The 16,208-nt window shown below is 43.2% G+C and overlaps 1 protein-coding gene across 2 annotated transcripts in view; it reads left to right on the plus strand.

The window, feature by feature from the left end:
* Positions 1 to 6,280, plus strand: part of plxdc2b (plexin domain containing 2b) — a 61,987-nt gene extending 55,707 nt beyond the window's left edge. The window contains exons 13-15 of one of the 2 annotated variants that reach the window (XR_013794550.1): positions 592 to 752; positions 2,804 to 4,479; positions 4,679 to 6,280. Coding sequence is in view for 1 of the 2 variants with exons in the window: in XM_079585916.1 (XP_079442042.1) it covers positions 592 to 752; positions 2,804 to 2,923 (281 nt within the window). In the remaining variant the exon portion in view is untranslated. Of the gene's footprint in view, positions 1 to 591; positions 753 to 2,803 lie in introns of both variants that reach the window. The other variant, XM_079585916.1, reaches the window with a different exon arrangement.
* Positions 6,281 to 16,208: the final 9,928 nt, after the last annotated feature.

Consider the following 16,208-nt stretch of genomic DNA (forward strand, 5'->3'; position numbering starts at 1 on the left):
GCAACTAAAAAGGTCCCATTGTCTGGTGAGGTCCGGTTGGGGAGTTTCAGACGGCCCGGCTCGGTGATCTCATTTAGTATGATCTTATTAACTACTTATATCTCGTGGACTGCCATTTTCTTTAGCACGCTATTCAGCGCAAATCCTACCCTACTTTCAATTGCATTGGTTAAGGTTAATTTAGGGTAGGTTTAGTGGTTATGATTTGTTGTAGCATTGTGAACGAAATCAGCACTGTGATTGACATGACCAATGAAATCTTTAGAATTGGCTGTGCGGCAGAGTTTGCACTGAACTCGTTTGAAAAAATCACACACGCGTGTCATGTGTCTGTCTGTCAATAGGAGGAAGCCACGCCCTATTTTGGAGCTCCACCCTGATTTGGAGATCTCCAGCCTCAGCTATACCCATCTCGGTTTTTTGAAGCAAGGATGAGATTGAGGGGGAAAAAGAGCCTCCACTTGATTCATCCTCATTAAAAATATTTCAAGCAGTGCAGTTATGTGTACAAAGACAGACTGATTCATTCTGACAGTATGAGTGAATACATCAGTGTTAAGAAGCTTAAGTACGGTATAATGTGTGTTTCAGCTGCGGCAGCAAAAAGCACAGCAGAGAACAGCTCTCACCCCCTGCACATGGGGCTGATTCTTGGGATGATCCTGCTTCTGCTCGTGATGGTGGCCATCGTCCTGGTGACCGTCTACGTCTACCACCACCCGAGCTCTGCTGCGGGAATCTTCTTCATTGAGGTGAGAGTGTGTAGGTATTAGTGTAAGAAATAGTTCACCTAATAAAAACATTTAAAATGGTCTAGCTTCCTTTTGTCCATGGAACAATAAAAGGAAAATTTGTGAAGTGTGCACTTACAAACTTCAATGAATGGGAACAGAAGCTTTCAAGCTCTAAAAAAGGTTGCAAAAAACAGCACCATAAAAGAAGTCAAGTTGGATTCGTGAGTGACCAAATAATTCTGTGTGATTCGTTTCACCGTATTTCTGTGAAACCCTGCTGAAAAATCCAACATAAACCAGCATGAGTTCCGTGATGGTCCAGGCTGGTTTTCATTACGAAAAAGAAGTTTATTCAAGTGTGCTTTCAGTCTACTTTTTATGTTCTTCTCATAAATATACTTAAAAGTACTCTTAGCCTAAGTATACTTGAGTTATACTGACATAAAAGTGTATTTTTGTCCTATACTTGTACTAATCTTCTGATCGAGATATACTTAAGTATATTTAAGTATTCTAAGTATTTTTGGAGTCCTATTTGTCCAGCACCTGCCAGAAGTTGGGATGTGCACAGCACACAATAACCCTTTTTAATATAAAAAATGAATACCTAAATTGGAGCATAGTATACTTAAAGTGCAAAAATAATATAGCCTAAAAAGTAAACTAAGTATGATGGTATGTGCACTTAAATAAAAAAACGTACAAGTATACTTCCAGTATAAGTCGGTAACACTTTATTTTAATAGTCCACTTTAGACATTCTACTAACTATAAGTAACTTTGCAACTACATATCAACTAAACACCTAACCATAACCGTAACCATAACATAACAGTTTACTACAGTCTACTAATACTCTAATTACAGTTAGTTGACATGTAGTTGAAAAGTTACTTATAGTCAGAATGTGGAAAATTTAAATAAAGTGTAACCTACAGTATATATACTAAACTAGTAGTTTACTTAGAGTATGCTACAAAGTTTACATTCATAAATTAAAAAATATGCCACAAGTATTTGACTTGTAAACTATCAGTATACCCTTAAGTTCACTTGTAGTTGCAGCACAAACGACAAACTTAGTTGTAGACTAGTTGTGTACTCAAAGTTTATTACTGTTACACTTAAAGTATATTTTTATACAATAAATGTGGGCCAATTTGGTCCCAAGTAGTATTGAAACAGTACACTTACAAGTATACTTCTAGTACATTGATATTAGCATACTTACTACATAAAGTATACTTAAAATATACTTGAACTTTACTTAAGCATACCTGATTAAATTATCTTGAAGTATAATGTAGATCAGGTTAGAGCTGGTAGTGCTGGTCTTGCTGGTGGGCCAGTAGTAATGCTGTTCTCAAGCAACACTGAGGTGTAGCTGGTCCAACAGCACCCCTGCTTCCCATGGTGGTGACCAGAAAACCAGAAACCAGCGTGCAAAACAAACCTTATGCTGGAGACCAGCAATGCTTTTTTTTCAGCAGGGAAGAACATTTCATGGTGCTTTTGCATTCTTGAAAGCTTTAGTCCTCATTCATTGTTGTTCAAATTAATTGTTTGCTCTGCAAAGGCAAGAAAATCTGGAAAGGTCTGGAATGACATGATGGTAAGTAAATTACAATATTGCCATTTTGTGCGAACTATTACTTATTATTATTAAAAGCAAAAAAAGGGATGCAGAGATTCAATAACTGCAAACTGTTTAAGAAATAGTTCACTTAAAAATTAAAATTCTGTCATTATTTACTCACCCTCAAGCTGTTTCAAACCTGTATGAATTTCTTTCTTCTGCTGAACACAAAAGAAGATATTTTAAAGAAAAAAAAGTCGGTAAAGTCGGTAACCAGACAGTTGATGGACCCCATCGACATCCATACACAATTGATGATGACACAAGTTTCATTTCAAGTGAACTATTCTTAAGTCAGGAATGTTTGTTGGCTTGAAAAAAAAAAGTATGTAGCCTATCTTAATACATGTAGAACTAGTAGAATATGTATGTGTTGACATTGATGGGGAGTGCATATTTAAAAAAACATATCATCAAATTCATACATTTACAGAGACGTCCCAGCCGATGGCCAGCGATGAAATTCCGTCGGGGTTCTGGTCATCCAGCATACGCAGAGGTAGAGCCTATGGGTCAAGAAAAAGAAGGCTTTATTGAATCAGAGCAGTGCTGAGATTTGACCTTTGACTTCTTAAGTCACACACAGCCCAGCAACCTTCTTGGTGTCTTGCTACAAATCCACACATCTCAAATCATAGCGTTCCACCAACCCCCGTGAACACTGACGAAACTGAAAACAGTGAGGGTGTGGTGTTTGACTGGAAGAGGCATCCACAAGACAAATGCTTGGATCCAGCTTTTAAACTCCGAACAAAACATCTACATTCAGAGGAATCGTTCAGCAGCTTCTGCTCGGTTCCTGTCATGACGTCGGGAGAAGCTCTGCAAACCTTGATTGTACGGGATGAGGCTTTGACCTTTCACCCTCAAAATCGCCATTGAGCTGAAGGCAGTTGCGTTTGATTCTCTGATTTGATGTGCCTCTCAGAGATTGTTATTGTCTTGACAGTTTCTGAACTGCACATTCATTATATAAACCTTTATATATCTTCCAATGGGTTTTGTAGGGTTTTTATGTTTGTTTTTCAAATTATTTTGGTCATATTCGCTTATGATTTTATCTCCTTGATTTGAACTGATGTTTTGGAATATGTTGGATAACTTATCCACAGTTATAGATACTGTGTCTCTTCCTCTTGTTTGGATACAATTGGAAAATGTTCTGTGAACAAATGTGCCAACAGTATTGATTACCATTTTTTTTATCCATATTCCAACCATTTAGGACATTTTGCACACATCCACTTAACGCACATATATCGCTTTTTTCAAGTAAAATTTTTCCTCAACTTATGTTACTGATGCATATTTACAAGACAGGCACTTGTGAGATTGCGTGTGTGTGCGTCTTTGTTTTGATTTTTCTGTTGTTGTTTTTGTCGTTATATTGCGGTAAACGATCCCTTACACTGACAGTCCTTACATTGAGTTGTTATATAATATTTGATATAGAGCTCTCCCTCTGCTGTCATGGACATCTCAGTTTCAAAGATTATAGAAGCAGTGGAAGTGAGAACTGCAATAATGAATTAATTTTGACTTCAAGAATGTGAATTATTACTCTACAGAATGACAAACACAACACATTACAACCTTGTATATGGTGAACATTCAGTAGGCTACGTTCTAAATAATTTCCATTGTGTTCAAGAATAATGGGGATTTTGCTTTTGAAGGTTTACAATATTTATCCTTATAAAAACTGAATTAGTTATGGCACATTGTATTACCTTTTCCTAAAATGTATCCTAAAGACATTTTGAGTATTGTGACCAAAGACCTGTCATTACACACAAACAGAATGTATAGAATGAAAACAATTGAAAAACATTTCCTTACGACTGTACAACTTGAGATGGACAGTAGTAGATATTTTTGTCTTCTGTTTGATTATTTCAGCAAACCTATGCATTGGGGCAGTTCCTGAACGTTTATTTTCTTTTTCAATGTCTTTTAATTAACAGGCGGTTTTAATAATGCATGCAAGGGATATTTTTCCTCCTCTTTTTTTATCCTCATAACAGGGTGAAAAATCAAGGTCTAAATTCTATTTTTATCAACTTTCTTCACTGGAAGACCTGATTATTTTCAGCAAATCTATCCTGAATTGTGTGTGTGTGTGTGTGTGTGTGTGTGTGTGTGTGTGTGTGTGTGTGTGTGTGTGTGTGTGTGTGTGTGTGTGTGTGTGTGTGTGTGTGTGTGTGTGTGTGTGTGTGTGTGTGTGTGTGTGTGTGTGTGTGTGTGTGTGTGTGTGTGTGTGTGTGTGTGTGTGTGTGTGTGCGCGTGCGTGCGTGCGTGGGTGGTTCAGGTTGTGTGTGTGTGTGTGTGTGTGTGTGTGTGTGTGTGTGTGTGTGTGTGTGTGTGTGTGTGTGTGTGTGTGTGTGTGCGCGTGCGTGCGTGCGTGGGTGGTTCAGGTATACCCTATGTTATGGGAACAAAATGTTGGCAACAAAAAGAGGTCAATATCTAAAATCCTTGTCCATGTGGGGACCACTTTATGACACTGAATCTGAATGTATATGAGTGCACACTAATATGGGGGCTGAAGTGGATGTTTATTTTGTGGAATAATCTCAAAGAAAATTCTGTTGAATGAGATACATTTTCTGTTCAGGAGTGATGTCTGCTATCAGAATTCGAGGAAACAAACATATTAGCGACCTGCATTTTTGATAATCATAATCGTCATGTTGTGCCACACATTGAGAGACAGTGAAATACACAATGTTGTAATCTGTGTACTCTTGTGTTACTACTGTCAATTTGATTACATAATAATAATAAAAAGTAAATAATAAATTAATGATTCTGTTTTAACTCTTTCCCCGCCATGCGTTTGCTTTTAAGGCGAGACACGGCAGTCAAAAACATCGTGGTTTTTTTTCAATGGTCAATTTTGAGATTTTGGGACATTTGTCTGCAATAACATGTCTTCTTTCAGACTTGTGGTGAAAAAAGTCTGAAATACACATTTAGGTCTTTATTTTACTACACTTTGTCTACACTTTGCATCTGTAGATTTCTCATAAATTCATCAAAAGTTGGCGTTCTATCCCGCTGCTCCGCGATCGCTGCCTGCACCCTGTCATCACATACACCGTTAGAAAGCTCTCTCCTGTACAATGCATTCAGATCCAAATATGGTCATTTCCTTTTTATCAGCAACCAATCGTGAAAGTAAAATGACTGAATGCGCAATCTCATTGGCTGATGATAAATCTTTAAAGCCCGTTTTTTCAAAATGACTTTTCTCTCAGGCCCCGTTTACATGGTTATTTTGAAAAACGGAGACATTTCCCTTCGGTTGTGCCCTTCGTTTACACGCAAATGGAGAATTCGCCTCTGAAAACGATTCTTTCTAAAAACTCCGGCCAGAGTGGAGATTTTGGAAAACTCCGTTTGCACGTTTGCATGTAAACTGAGAAAAACTGAGTTTTAGGCAGTCGACATCACAGTATGCGACAGAACTTGCACTGCGTCAAAAGTGTGACCTATATTTTCGGGATTCTGATTGGCTAACATGGGCTTGAGCTTCTCGTTACACTGCCACCTATAGGTTTGGCATGCATGCATTTGACGGCATATACACGGGTTCGTGTAGTAGCTACTGAAGGAATATGAAAATTGAGCGGAAGTACGTAGGGCGGAGCCAGGCTAAGTGCCAAGTGCAATCCTACATGAAATTCATTATGGGGCCATTATGTATGCAGCAGACAATCCTGGGGCTATTTTTTAGCCCATTTCATACCCAAATGGGCCCCACATACAAATGTTGGCTGGGAGGTAGTCTCGTGTTCGGTACCCAGGTCCGCATGACATGTGTAATCAAAGGCACATTTTGTCTTTGTTTTGGAGCACACTAGCTTATAGATAGCCTAACTTTAAGGCTAAAATATTCCTACTAAAGGCCAAAAAAAAAAAAACATTTTGATTTCATTGGGACTTTAAAGGCTATATTATATATATGGGTGTATTTATAGCACATCAAAGTAAATATGTTATGGTCACATATGCAACTGCACACATTGTAACTATCCTATGGGTTTGGAGTTGGGACATAGAAAGTGTTGCACTTAATTGCAAAAATATTTGATACAGTAGGTTTCAGCTGGTACCAATGTCATTGTATAAATGCTCTATTCACAATCAGCAGACTGATTACTTTATTCCGCAAGCGAAAGAGTCGAATAACAGGTTAAATAGTGAGTCAAATGTTGCTAGTCATGTGATCTCCGATATTCTTCATTCTTCAAAATATCTTCTTTTGTGTTCATAGGTTTGGAACAACTTGCGTATGAGTAAATGATGACAGATTTTTAATTTTTGGGTAAACTAAAAATTTGATTTGATTTCATTTTTATGCTACTATTTACTGGTGTAGGCCTATTTATCTCAAGTGAGTGCATGATTTTCAGAACGTACTCGGTTACTAACGTAACCTCGGTTCTCTCTAGAGAGAGGAACGAGTACTGCGTTGTCGTAGCAACGCATTGGGGAAAATCCTTTTCCACGAGAATACTGAAGCAAAAAATTATCCTTAATTTTGTATCAATGTAAAGCGCATTGCCACAGCATACAGACCTAGGCGAGACACGCCGAAATGGGCGTGGCTTAGGGCTATATATTCCGCTCACAGGCTTATGAACTCTGATTTTTAAAGCGAAACAACCAGAGCACAGACACGGCAAGAAATGCAGTACTCGTTCCTCTCTCTAGAGAGAACCGAGGTTACGTTAGTAACCGAGTACGTTCTCTTACGAGAGATACTCTCGTACTGCGTTGTCATAGCAACGCATTGGGGAACACCCTGTAAGACGCCGTGTGTGCAGTGATCCGACACCATAGACCCAGAGCACTGAGCTGGGGTTCATACAGTACATAATCACCTATAGGACTCACAGAGAATCCTGAAAGAGGTGGGCTCTAACCACCATCTCCCACAAAATTGACTGCACATAGCAGATCAGCATAAATTGACTGCACTCAGCAGTACAGCATAACAATGCCATAAAACGGCGACTGAAATCTCAGTCTAATATAAACACGGTCATTTCAAACTGATAAAATCCTGGCCTGTAAGGCGGGCACCTCGAGGTTGTAAAACCTGATAAATGTAGACGGTGAGGCCCAGCCTGCCGCCATACAAATATCCTGTAAGGCAATCCCACTCGACCAAGCCCACGAAGAAGCCATACTTCTCGTGGAGTGCGCTCTAACACCCAAAGGGCACTGAATGCCTTTGGATGCGTACGCTAGAACTATCGCGTCTACTATCCATCTGGATAGACTCTGCTTCGAAGTGGCCAGTCCCTTGAGACGCCCACTAAACGAAACAAAAAGCTGCTCCGTCTGTCTGAAAGCAGACGAGCGCGGCACGTAAGCTCTCAATGCCCTCACTGGGCAGAGAAAATTATCGTCCGTATTGTCCCCGGTAACCGGAAGGGCAGACAGGGAAATAACCTGCGCCCTAAACGGTGTGTTTAGGGATTTTGGAACGTAACCATGCTTAGGTTTGAGCACGACTCTGGAGTCATTAGGCCCAAATTCCATGCACGACGCGCTCACGGAGAGCGCGTGCAAGTCCCCAACGCGCTTCACTGAAGCGAGAGCCAGGAGAAACACCGTCTTGAGCGACAGGTGTTTCAAATCAATCTCCTGAAGAGGCTCAAAAGGAGGACCCTTCATGGCGTCCAGCACCGTAGAAAGGTCCCAAATGGGAACAGTGGGAGGTCTGGGTGGATTAAGTCTCCTAGCTCCTTTAAGGAACCGAATGACTAAATCGTTCCTTCCTATGGACTGGCCGTGAGCGGTTTCAGAAAAAGCTGCTATAGCCGCCACATATACTTTGAGCGTGGAAGGGGATCTCCCATTATCCAATAGCTCTTGTAAGAAGGACAAAACCTCTGTTACTCCTCAGTCTGGGGGTGACACGCCACGAGACGTGCACCAGCCAGAAAAAACAGACCATTTAGACGCATAGAGCCGTCGCGTAGACGGAGCTCTAGCCTGTGTGATCGTGTTTAGCACTCCCTGAGGGAGATCAGCGGATACCCGTTGATGGCCCACACGTGAAGGGACCATAACTCCGGGTGAGGATGCCAAATCGAACCATTTGCTTGAGAAAGGAGATCCCTCCTCAGAGGCACTGGCCACGGGGCGGTGCTGGCTAACTGCATCACAGCTGGGAACCAGGGCTGATTCAACCACAGCGGTGCTATCAGCAGCACTGAGCATCCTTCCTCCCTGATCCTCTCCACCACTTGGGTCAGGAGGGAGACAGGGGGAAAAGCATACAGAGGGCGGCGCGGCCACTGATGAGCCCCTGCTCTTTGAGTAAAATTCCAGACAGTGAGCGTTTTCTGGAGACGCAAAGAGGTCTACTTCCGCTCTGCCGAATTTCTTCCACAACAGTTGTACTGTGTGTGGGTGTAACGACCATTCTCCTGCAGGAACGCGGTTCCTGGACAGTACATCTGGTCCAACATTCAGGTGCCCCGGCACGTGCGCCGCCCTTAGTGAAAGGAGGTTGCAGCGCGCCCATACCAGAAGGCATCTGGTCAGCCTGTATAATGACAGGGACCTGAGGCCGCCCTGGCGATTTATGTATGACACCACTGACATGTTGTCCGAACGTATCAGTACATGGCAGCCCATAAGCAGGGGACGAAAGCGAGTGAGCGCTTTGCACACTGCTAACATCTCGAGGCAGTTTATGTGGAAGAGCTTCTCTCGCTCTGACCAAAGGCCAAACAGCGGTCTGCCCTCGAGCAGCGCTCCCCACCCTGCGTTGGATGTGTCCGTAGACACCACCCTCAGACCGAGGAAAATCCCTAGGCTTACACCTGACAGGTACCAGTCTTTTGACTTCCACGGTTTCAAAGCTGCAACGAATGCTTGATTGACCTTGAGGCGAAGCCGACCGGTGGCCCATGCTTTGCAGGGCACCCTCCCTTTGAGCCATATCTGCAGCGGGCGCATGCGCAGCAGACCCAGCATTTTCTGAAAGCTCTTTAGACGGAGAACAGCGCCGCAGCGAAATGAGCTGAATGTGCGCTGGATGCACAGCGCGCGCGCTTGTGACAGCTGCGCTGTCATCGACAGCGAGTTCAGTTCCAGTCCCAGAAAAGAAATATTCTGACTGGGGGATAGCGAACTCTTTTCCCAGTTTACTGTGAGACCGAGATTCTCGAGGTGACTCAGCAGCAGGGCTCTGTGCGCCACTATCTCTGAATGAGATTGGGCTAGGATGAGCCAATCGTCCAAATAGTTCAGCACTTGAACACCCTGCAGTTTGAGGGGAGCGAGTGCTGCGTCCATGCACTTTGTAAATGTACGGGGTGCTAGGGACAAGCCGAACGGCAGGACTTTGTACTGGTATGCCTGGCCCTCGAAGGCGAATCTCAAAAATCGCCTGTGACGTGACGCAATCTGTATTTGAAAATACGCGTCCTTTAGATCTACTGACACGAACCAGTCTCCTTGGCGAACATGCGCGAGGATTTTTCTGGTCGTTAGCATTCTGAACTGGCGTTTCACAAGCACTCTGTTCAGTTGCCTCAGATCTAGTATGGGTCTGAGACCCCCGTCTTTCTTGGGTACCAGGAAGTATCTGCTGTAAAGACCCCCTTCGCTCTGAGCCTGAGATAAAGGTTCGATAGCCCTTTTTCTCAGAAGTTTCTGAATTTCGGCTCGAAGTAGATGTGCTTCATTCGAATCTACCGAAGTCTCGACGCGCGCCGTGTGGCGGCGAGGGCGTCTGCGAAACTGTAGCGAATAGCCTTCTTTTATGATGTTTATCACCCATTTTGAAACCCCGGGAAGCTTCTCCCATGCATCTGCACGTGTAGCTAGGGGCTGAGTGAAAAGCACGCTCTGATCGACTCGCGATACAGCGGCTTTCGTGAGCTGTGACAGAAATGTCTCGCTCGCAACATCTGAGGCCGGGGCCGCGCTTATGAAAGCGGGCAGAATGTCCGCGCTCGACCCCTCGACAGCATTTAGGTGGGAGAGGGAGGGCTGGACGGGCTCCGTAGGAACCGTGATGCTTGTGTGGGAACGGGGGCACTGGGGACCGGGCACGTTTACCACCTTTATAGCATCGCTCGCCGGAGCAGAGCGCCTGCACGCAGGTTTCGTTTTTACATAAACCGTGCAATGAGCAGGAGGTAGCATTAGTGGGCACTGGGTAGTGGGCACGTGTGCTACTTTTAACGCGCAATCGAGCTGGGTCGATTTTATGTGCGCGGGCCCTGTGTGTGGGGCCGTGTTTGTGTGTAGGGATGTGCACATTACAGCGGGCAGATTTACTACACAAGAAACACCATCGGCCATGGCCGGGACACCAGAAAATGCACTCTTTAATGGATTTATCTGGGTAGCCGTGAAAACGGCTGTTGTGTGCAGGCAAGCGGCCAGTGAGACACGCCTGTTGGCTGCAATGATCGCTGGCACAGTCGCTTCGCTTGGGACTGCACGAGCGGTGAGCTTCGGTGAGGGTCCGGCCGCAACGGGACTTGAACACCGACGCTTCCCTAGCAGTGCTAGGATGTCTTCGGGGGCTCTGGCTTCAACGCTACCTTCTGTCGCGGGCCACGCGGCGCGGGGCGGCGACCGGAAGAGCGAGAGCGCGGTCTCGAGCTCTGCGTCTGGCGGCGTTGAGAAGAGGAGCTAGGCGGCGGTCTGGGCTGTGAACTCTGAGCAGGCGGTTTCGCACGGCCTGCTGCTGAGTTGGAGCGCTTCGGCAGGAAGTGCTTCATCGCCTAGGTCGCCTTCTGCACCTCAGCATACCTGTCGGTGAACTCCTTCACCGATGTCCCGAAGAGGCCAGCAGGGGAGAGCGGGGCGTCAAGGAACGCGGTCCGCTCCACTTCTGGCATGTCTGAGAGCGTGAGCCAGAGGTGCCTCTCAGACACGGTGAGAGCCGCCATACTCCATCCGATGGCTTGGGCCGCAGACTTCGAAGCGCGAAGAGCCAGGTCTGTAGCGCTTCTCAGATCCGCCACGCAGATCGCATCGGTCCCGTTCTCATCCAGCTTGCGGAGGAGATCGGCCTGGAATATCTGCAGCGTCGCCATGGAGTGCAGCGCTGACGCGGCCTGTCCGTTGGCGGCATAAGCGCCGTGGCTCACCGTGGCTTGAGTGAGCACGCGGATGAGCTCCGCCTCAATGCTCGCTCTCTTTCCTTTGGTCGCGGGAGCGGGGGGCGCGAGGTCCGCAGAGCTCGCCCAATCCTCGCTGCCGAATGCCAAGACAGAGCACGAGTCCTCATCCCTCAGCATGGCGTCGATCTCATCGATGTCGTCGATGGAAGCGGAGGCAATCTGCGGCCGCTGTCCGTCGGGGATCGAAGCTGAAGAAGCCGGAGAAATAGTTTGCGGGCGCGCCGGCGAACATTGGCGGCTAGGGGATGGTTCAGGGTTCCGCTGTGCACGGCGCTTTTTACGGCGCGGCACAACAGCGGAAAACACGGGCTCCTGGAACGACGCCAGGCGAGTCCGCAGAGTCGCCAAAGGCAGAAGTTCACAGTGATGGCAGCCGCCATCCGCAAGAGCGATAGCCGCGTGTTGCTCACCCAGGCAGGAAGCGCATATAACATGACGGTCCCCGTCGCTGAGCGTTGCACGGCATGAGCCGCAGGAAGGCATCCTCGGAGAAGATGGCTTCCGGATACAAATAACATGTGTGAGTCGCGCCGGCGAACTCACACACACTCAAATGGAGGCAAAAGGATATAAGCGCCGGAATGCGCAGCTGGAAGGCGAAGAAGGCGGCGGTGCCAGCGGCTTCACGTCCTCTCCCGCTGAAGTGCTCTCTCGACGGCGCAGCTTCTCCTCGGATCAGCGAAGTAGGTGTTTCGCTGAAGGATAAAAAATCAGAGTTCATAAGCCTGTGAGTGGAATATATAGCCCTAAGCCACGCCCGTTTCGGCGGGACGTGACGCGGGAGGGCGCGAATTGCCCTCATTGGGTGTGACGTCACTCTAGGGCTCGCTCCATTGGCTTAAGCATTTGCCGCACAGCAGCCAATAGGCGCGCGAGCTGTCTCGCCTAGGTCTGTATGCTGTGGCAATGCGCTTTACATTGATACAAAATTAAGGATAATTTTTTGCTTCAGTATTCTCGTGGAAAAGGATTTTCCCCAATGCGTTGCTACGACAACGCAGTACGAGAGTATCTCTCGTAAGAGAACTACTATTATTTGCTTTATATGCATTTTTATGAGAGAAATACTGAATGCAACCACTGATCTGTATAATTAACGTTATCTATACAGATCAGTATGCAACTGTCTCTAATCATATTGAATCATTACTGATTAACATTTTTCTGAAAATGACTTTTTATGTTTGTAATGTAACATAGTACATACAACTAGGAGTAAAAAGCATAAATTGTTAAAAAAATAACTGAATTCATTTTATATCTCGCCTATTTTGAGACGCAAGAACATATCTTTTTTTTTTCTTTTTTTTTTCTCTCTCATTAAAAGTTCATTTTATTTCACATTTTTTATTCACTATCATGAAGAGACTTTTTTTTTTTTTGCCCCATAGTTGTTGTTTTTTTTGTTTTTGTTTTTTTATTCAACAATTGCACAGTTTACAGGAACGTTCATCCCCATTATAACAATAACATATTGTGCAGTTTCCAAAATTGCAGGTGTTTTAACATAAACAAAACATAAACAAAAGACTCACATCATCACATTTGCCAGGGGAAGTACGGATTTACAAAAAAATATCAAATTGTTCACAGTTTTTGTTGCCTTTTGATTAAGAGAAAACTTAATCGTGTTAACATATTGCTTGACCTCAATGTTAAAAGCGATAAAAGATGTTTTGGAATGCGTAAACTTACATTTATGAATGTAAAATTTTGCCAAGAGAATAATGAGATTAATAATGAAAGTTTCATTAGGCCTAGTCTTAGTTCTGTTGAGGTCATAAAGGCCAAAAAGAACATCCTTCCAAAACAACTTGAAATCTTTCTCAATTTTCTCTGCAATAAAATTACAAATGTCAAACCAGAAACTTTGGACAAAAGGGCAGTCCCAAAACAAATGGGTAACTGTTTCAATACTCATAGAGCAGAAAGTGCACATTACATCAATGTCTTTTTTAAATTTTTTAACAATATGATCATTAGACGGGTAAAACTTATGAATTATTTTAAATGATATTTCTCTAATTTTATTGGTCAGCAAATATCGGTTGGGTAAGAGCCAGACCTTCTTCCAGTCAATGTTTTGCACAAATTTATTCCAGTATGGAACCACATATGGGACTGTGATAATATCTGTTTTGAACAGGGATCTAATTAGTTTATTGTTCTTACCATTGTTACAAGAAAAACAAATCTTACCAACTGAAGTGTCAGTCAGCGATAACAAAGTTAGTTGTTGTGTGCCCAATCTTGGTTGAGCTCTATATAACATGCAGACACCAGAAGAGATTGCTCCAAAAACTTTGCCATAATCTCCAGGAGACACAGGAATTTTGTATTCTTCTAGAAACTCATTATAAGAGTAAAGACAACCATCTCTGTTAAATAATTGGTCAACAAAAATAATGTTATTATTAAACCAGTAATCAATAAATAAAGATTTGTGTTTAAACAGTATGTCTTTGTTGTTCCATATGTAATATTTGTTGGGTGAAAAGTTGTGTTTGAAAACAAGAGACCATGAAAGGAAGGCCTGGTGGTGAAAGGATGCCATTTTTATCGGGACCTTATCAATATTATAATTACAGGTTAAGAAATAGCTCAACCCACCCAGTTTTGACAGAATGTGACATGGTATGACATTCCAAATGGAATTAGGGTTTTTAAAGAAATGTTTCAACCAATTTACTTTAAAAGTATTATTAAGAGTACAGAAATCGATAAAGTTTAATCCACCCTTTTCATAGTCATTTGTTAGAACAGACTTCTTCACATGATGAGTTCTATTTTTACATAAGAAGTTAAAAATTAGCTTGTCAATCTCAGTAATATGTTTTTGTCCACATACAGAGATAGAGCTGGATATGTTAACCGTGATAAACCTTCTGCCTTAGACAGTAGGGTTCTGCCTCTGAGGGAGAGCCACTGGTTCGAGATATATCCAGCTGCAGACCCGCAGCACCACCAGTTTCAGAACCCCAGCGCCAGAACCCCAGCGCCAGAACCGGAAGTGAGGGGCGGAGTTATTTACAATGAGACAAGCATGTAAACGATGACAGAATTTTCACTAATTTGAAGAATGTTAACCCTTTCACACGTAAGTTTAAAATATTCTAATTGACCCCCCAGCGTGAGTTTTTCAAGGCGACCGTTATTTCGAATCTGTCACTTTATGGTTTCCAAGGTGACGCGTCACTGCTTGTCACGTGACACAGCGCAACCACAACACAGCGCTGAATGAATGATGATCTGCTTTTATGTAATTTTTCCTTTTTTATTCTAAATATTCATTACTTTAACTTACATATTTGTTGAGTCACTTTTCTGTCTCTGCTTACTGAAAAAGGTGTATACATTTGATAAGCTACCATTGACTAAACATTGAGGATTAGTCGACAATAACTACAAATTAATTTAATATATATTCCTTCTGGAGATTCCCGAATGTTTTGTTCAAATATTTGACTTGCTGTATCCACATTATAATATAGGATCTACAGATGTACACTACTCTGCATTGTGAAAAGCAGTGTCAAGGTCCAGCACACTTCTGAATGATTGGTGACAGTTTTCATAATTACTTTAACAATGGTATGTGTCACTTTACAATAGTTTGTGGCATTTTCTCTCATGCTAGTTTACAATTATTTGAAATACCTGATTGGTAAGTGTCAATTTGTGGTGCACAAACAACATACTCCTGCTTGTAAGTAGTACCACTTTAATAAGAACATTTTACTAAAATAGCTAAATAGTTTCTATATTCTTGTATAGTTACAAATGACAGCTTAACTGTCCTATATACAAATAGAAATAAATGTGTTATCATAACTGTATTTACAATATGTAGGTAAATACATTGTAAAAATTATTATAAAAAAAGAACCATAGTAAATATAAATGCATACAACGGACCACGATATTAAAAATATGGTGAAGCCCAATGTTTCTGTACCTTAATGTATCATAACATACGTATTAAGTATGACGTTTCGTGTGTAATAAAAGTATACCGTTTCGTGTCTAAGCAAATTACGCTCCAAAACGCGTTACTCGGTGGGTTTAGAACGTAAGCTCCGCACCTCACTTCCGGTTCTGGCGCTGGTGTTAGAACGTAAGCTCCGCCCCTACTTCCGGTTCTGGCGCTGGGGTTCTGAAACTGGTGGTGCTGCGGGTCTGCAGCTGGATACTATAGGCTGGTTCAGCTTTTTTCTGGTTCTTTGAATAATAGGATTGAAGTTCAATAAAGTCCTTTTTTGTTGGTCCTTGGTAATTGTGATACCTAAGTGAACAAGTTCACTTTTGACTGGGATACTACATATGGAAGATTTCGTGCAGTCCTTAATAGCCATGATTTCACACTTATTGATATTCAGCCAGAGGCCATGGAACATTTTTCTATGGTATTTATTGCAACAGAGACTTGATTTTCATCTCTAAGAAAAAGAGTGGTATCGTCCGCCAGTTGAGATATAATAAGCTCTCTACCTATATTGATGCCGTTTATCTCACTTGATTTGTAAGAACATATCACACTCTCATTAGGCTTGTTTGAGATGCGCCTCGCCTCGCCTGAAATGTATGCGAGAGTAGGCGGCTGCAGTGAGGGGAGGAGTGAAAAAAGTGCAGGCAAGACGGACAGTTTTCTCTTCTCACAGTGGATCTGACACCTGTGAG

The sequence above is a fragment of the Phoxinus phoxinus genome, assembly GCF_949152265.1.
Source record: "Phoxinus phoxinus genome assembly, chromosome: 2".
Classification (NCBI taxonomy): Eukaryota; Metazoa; Chordata; class Actinopteri; order Cypriniformes; family Leuciscidae; genus Phoxinus; species Phoxinus phoxinus.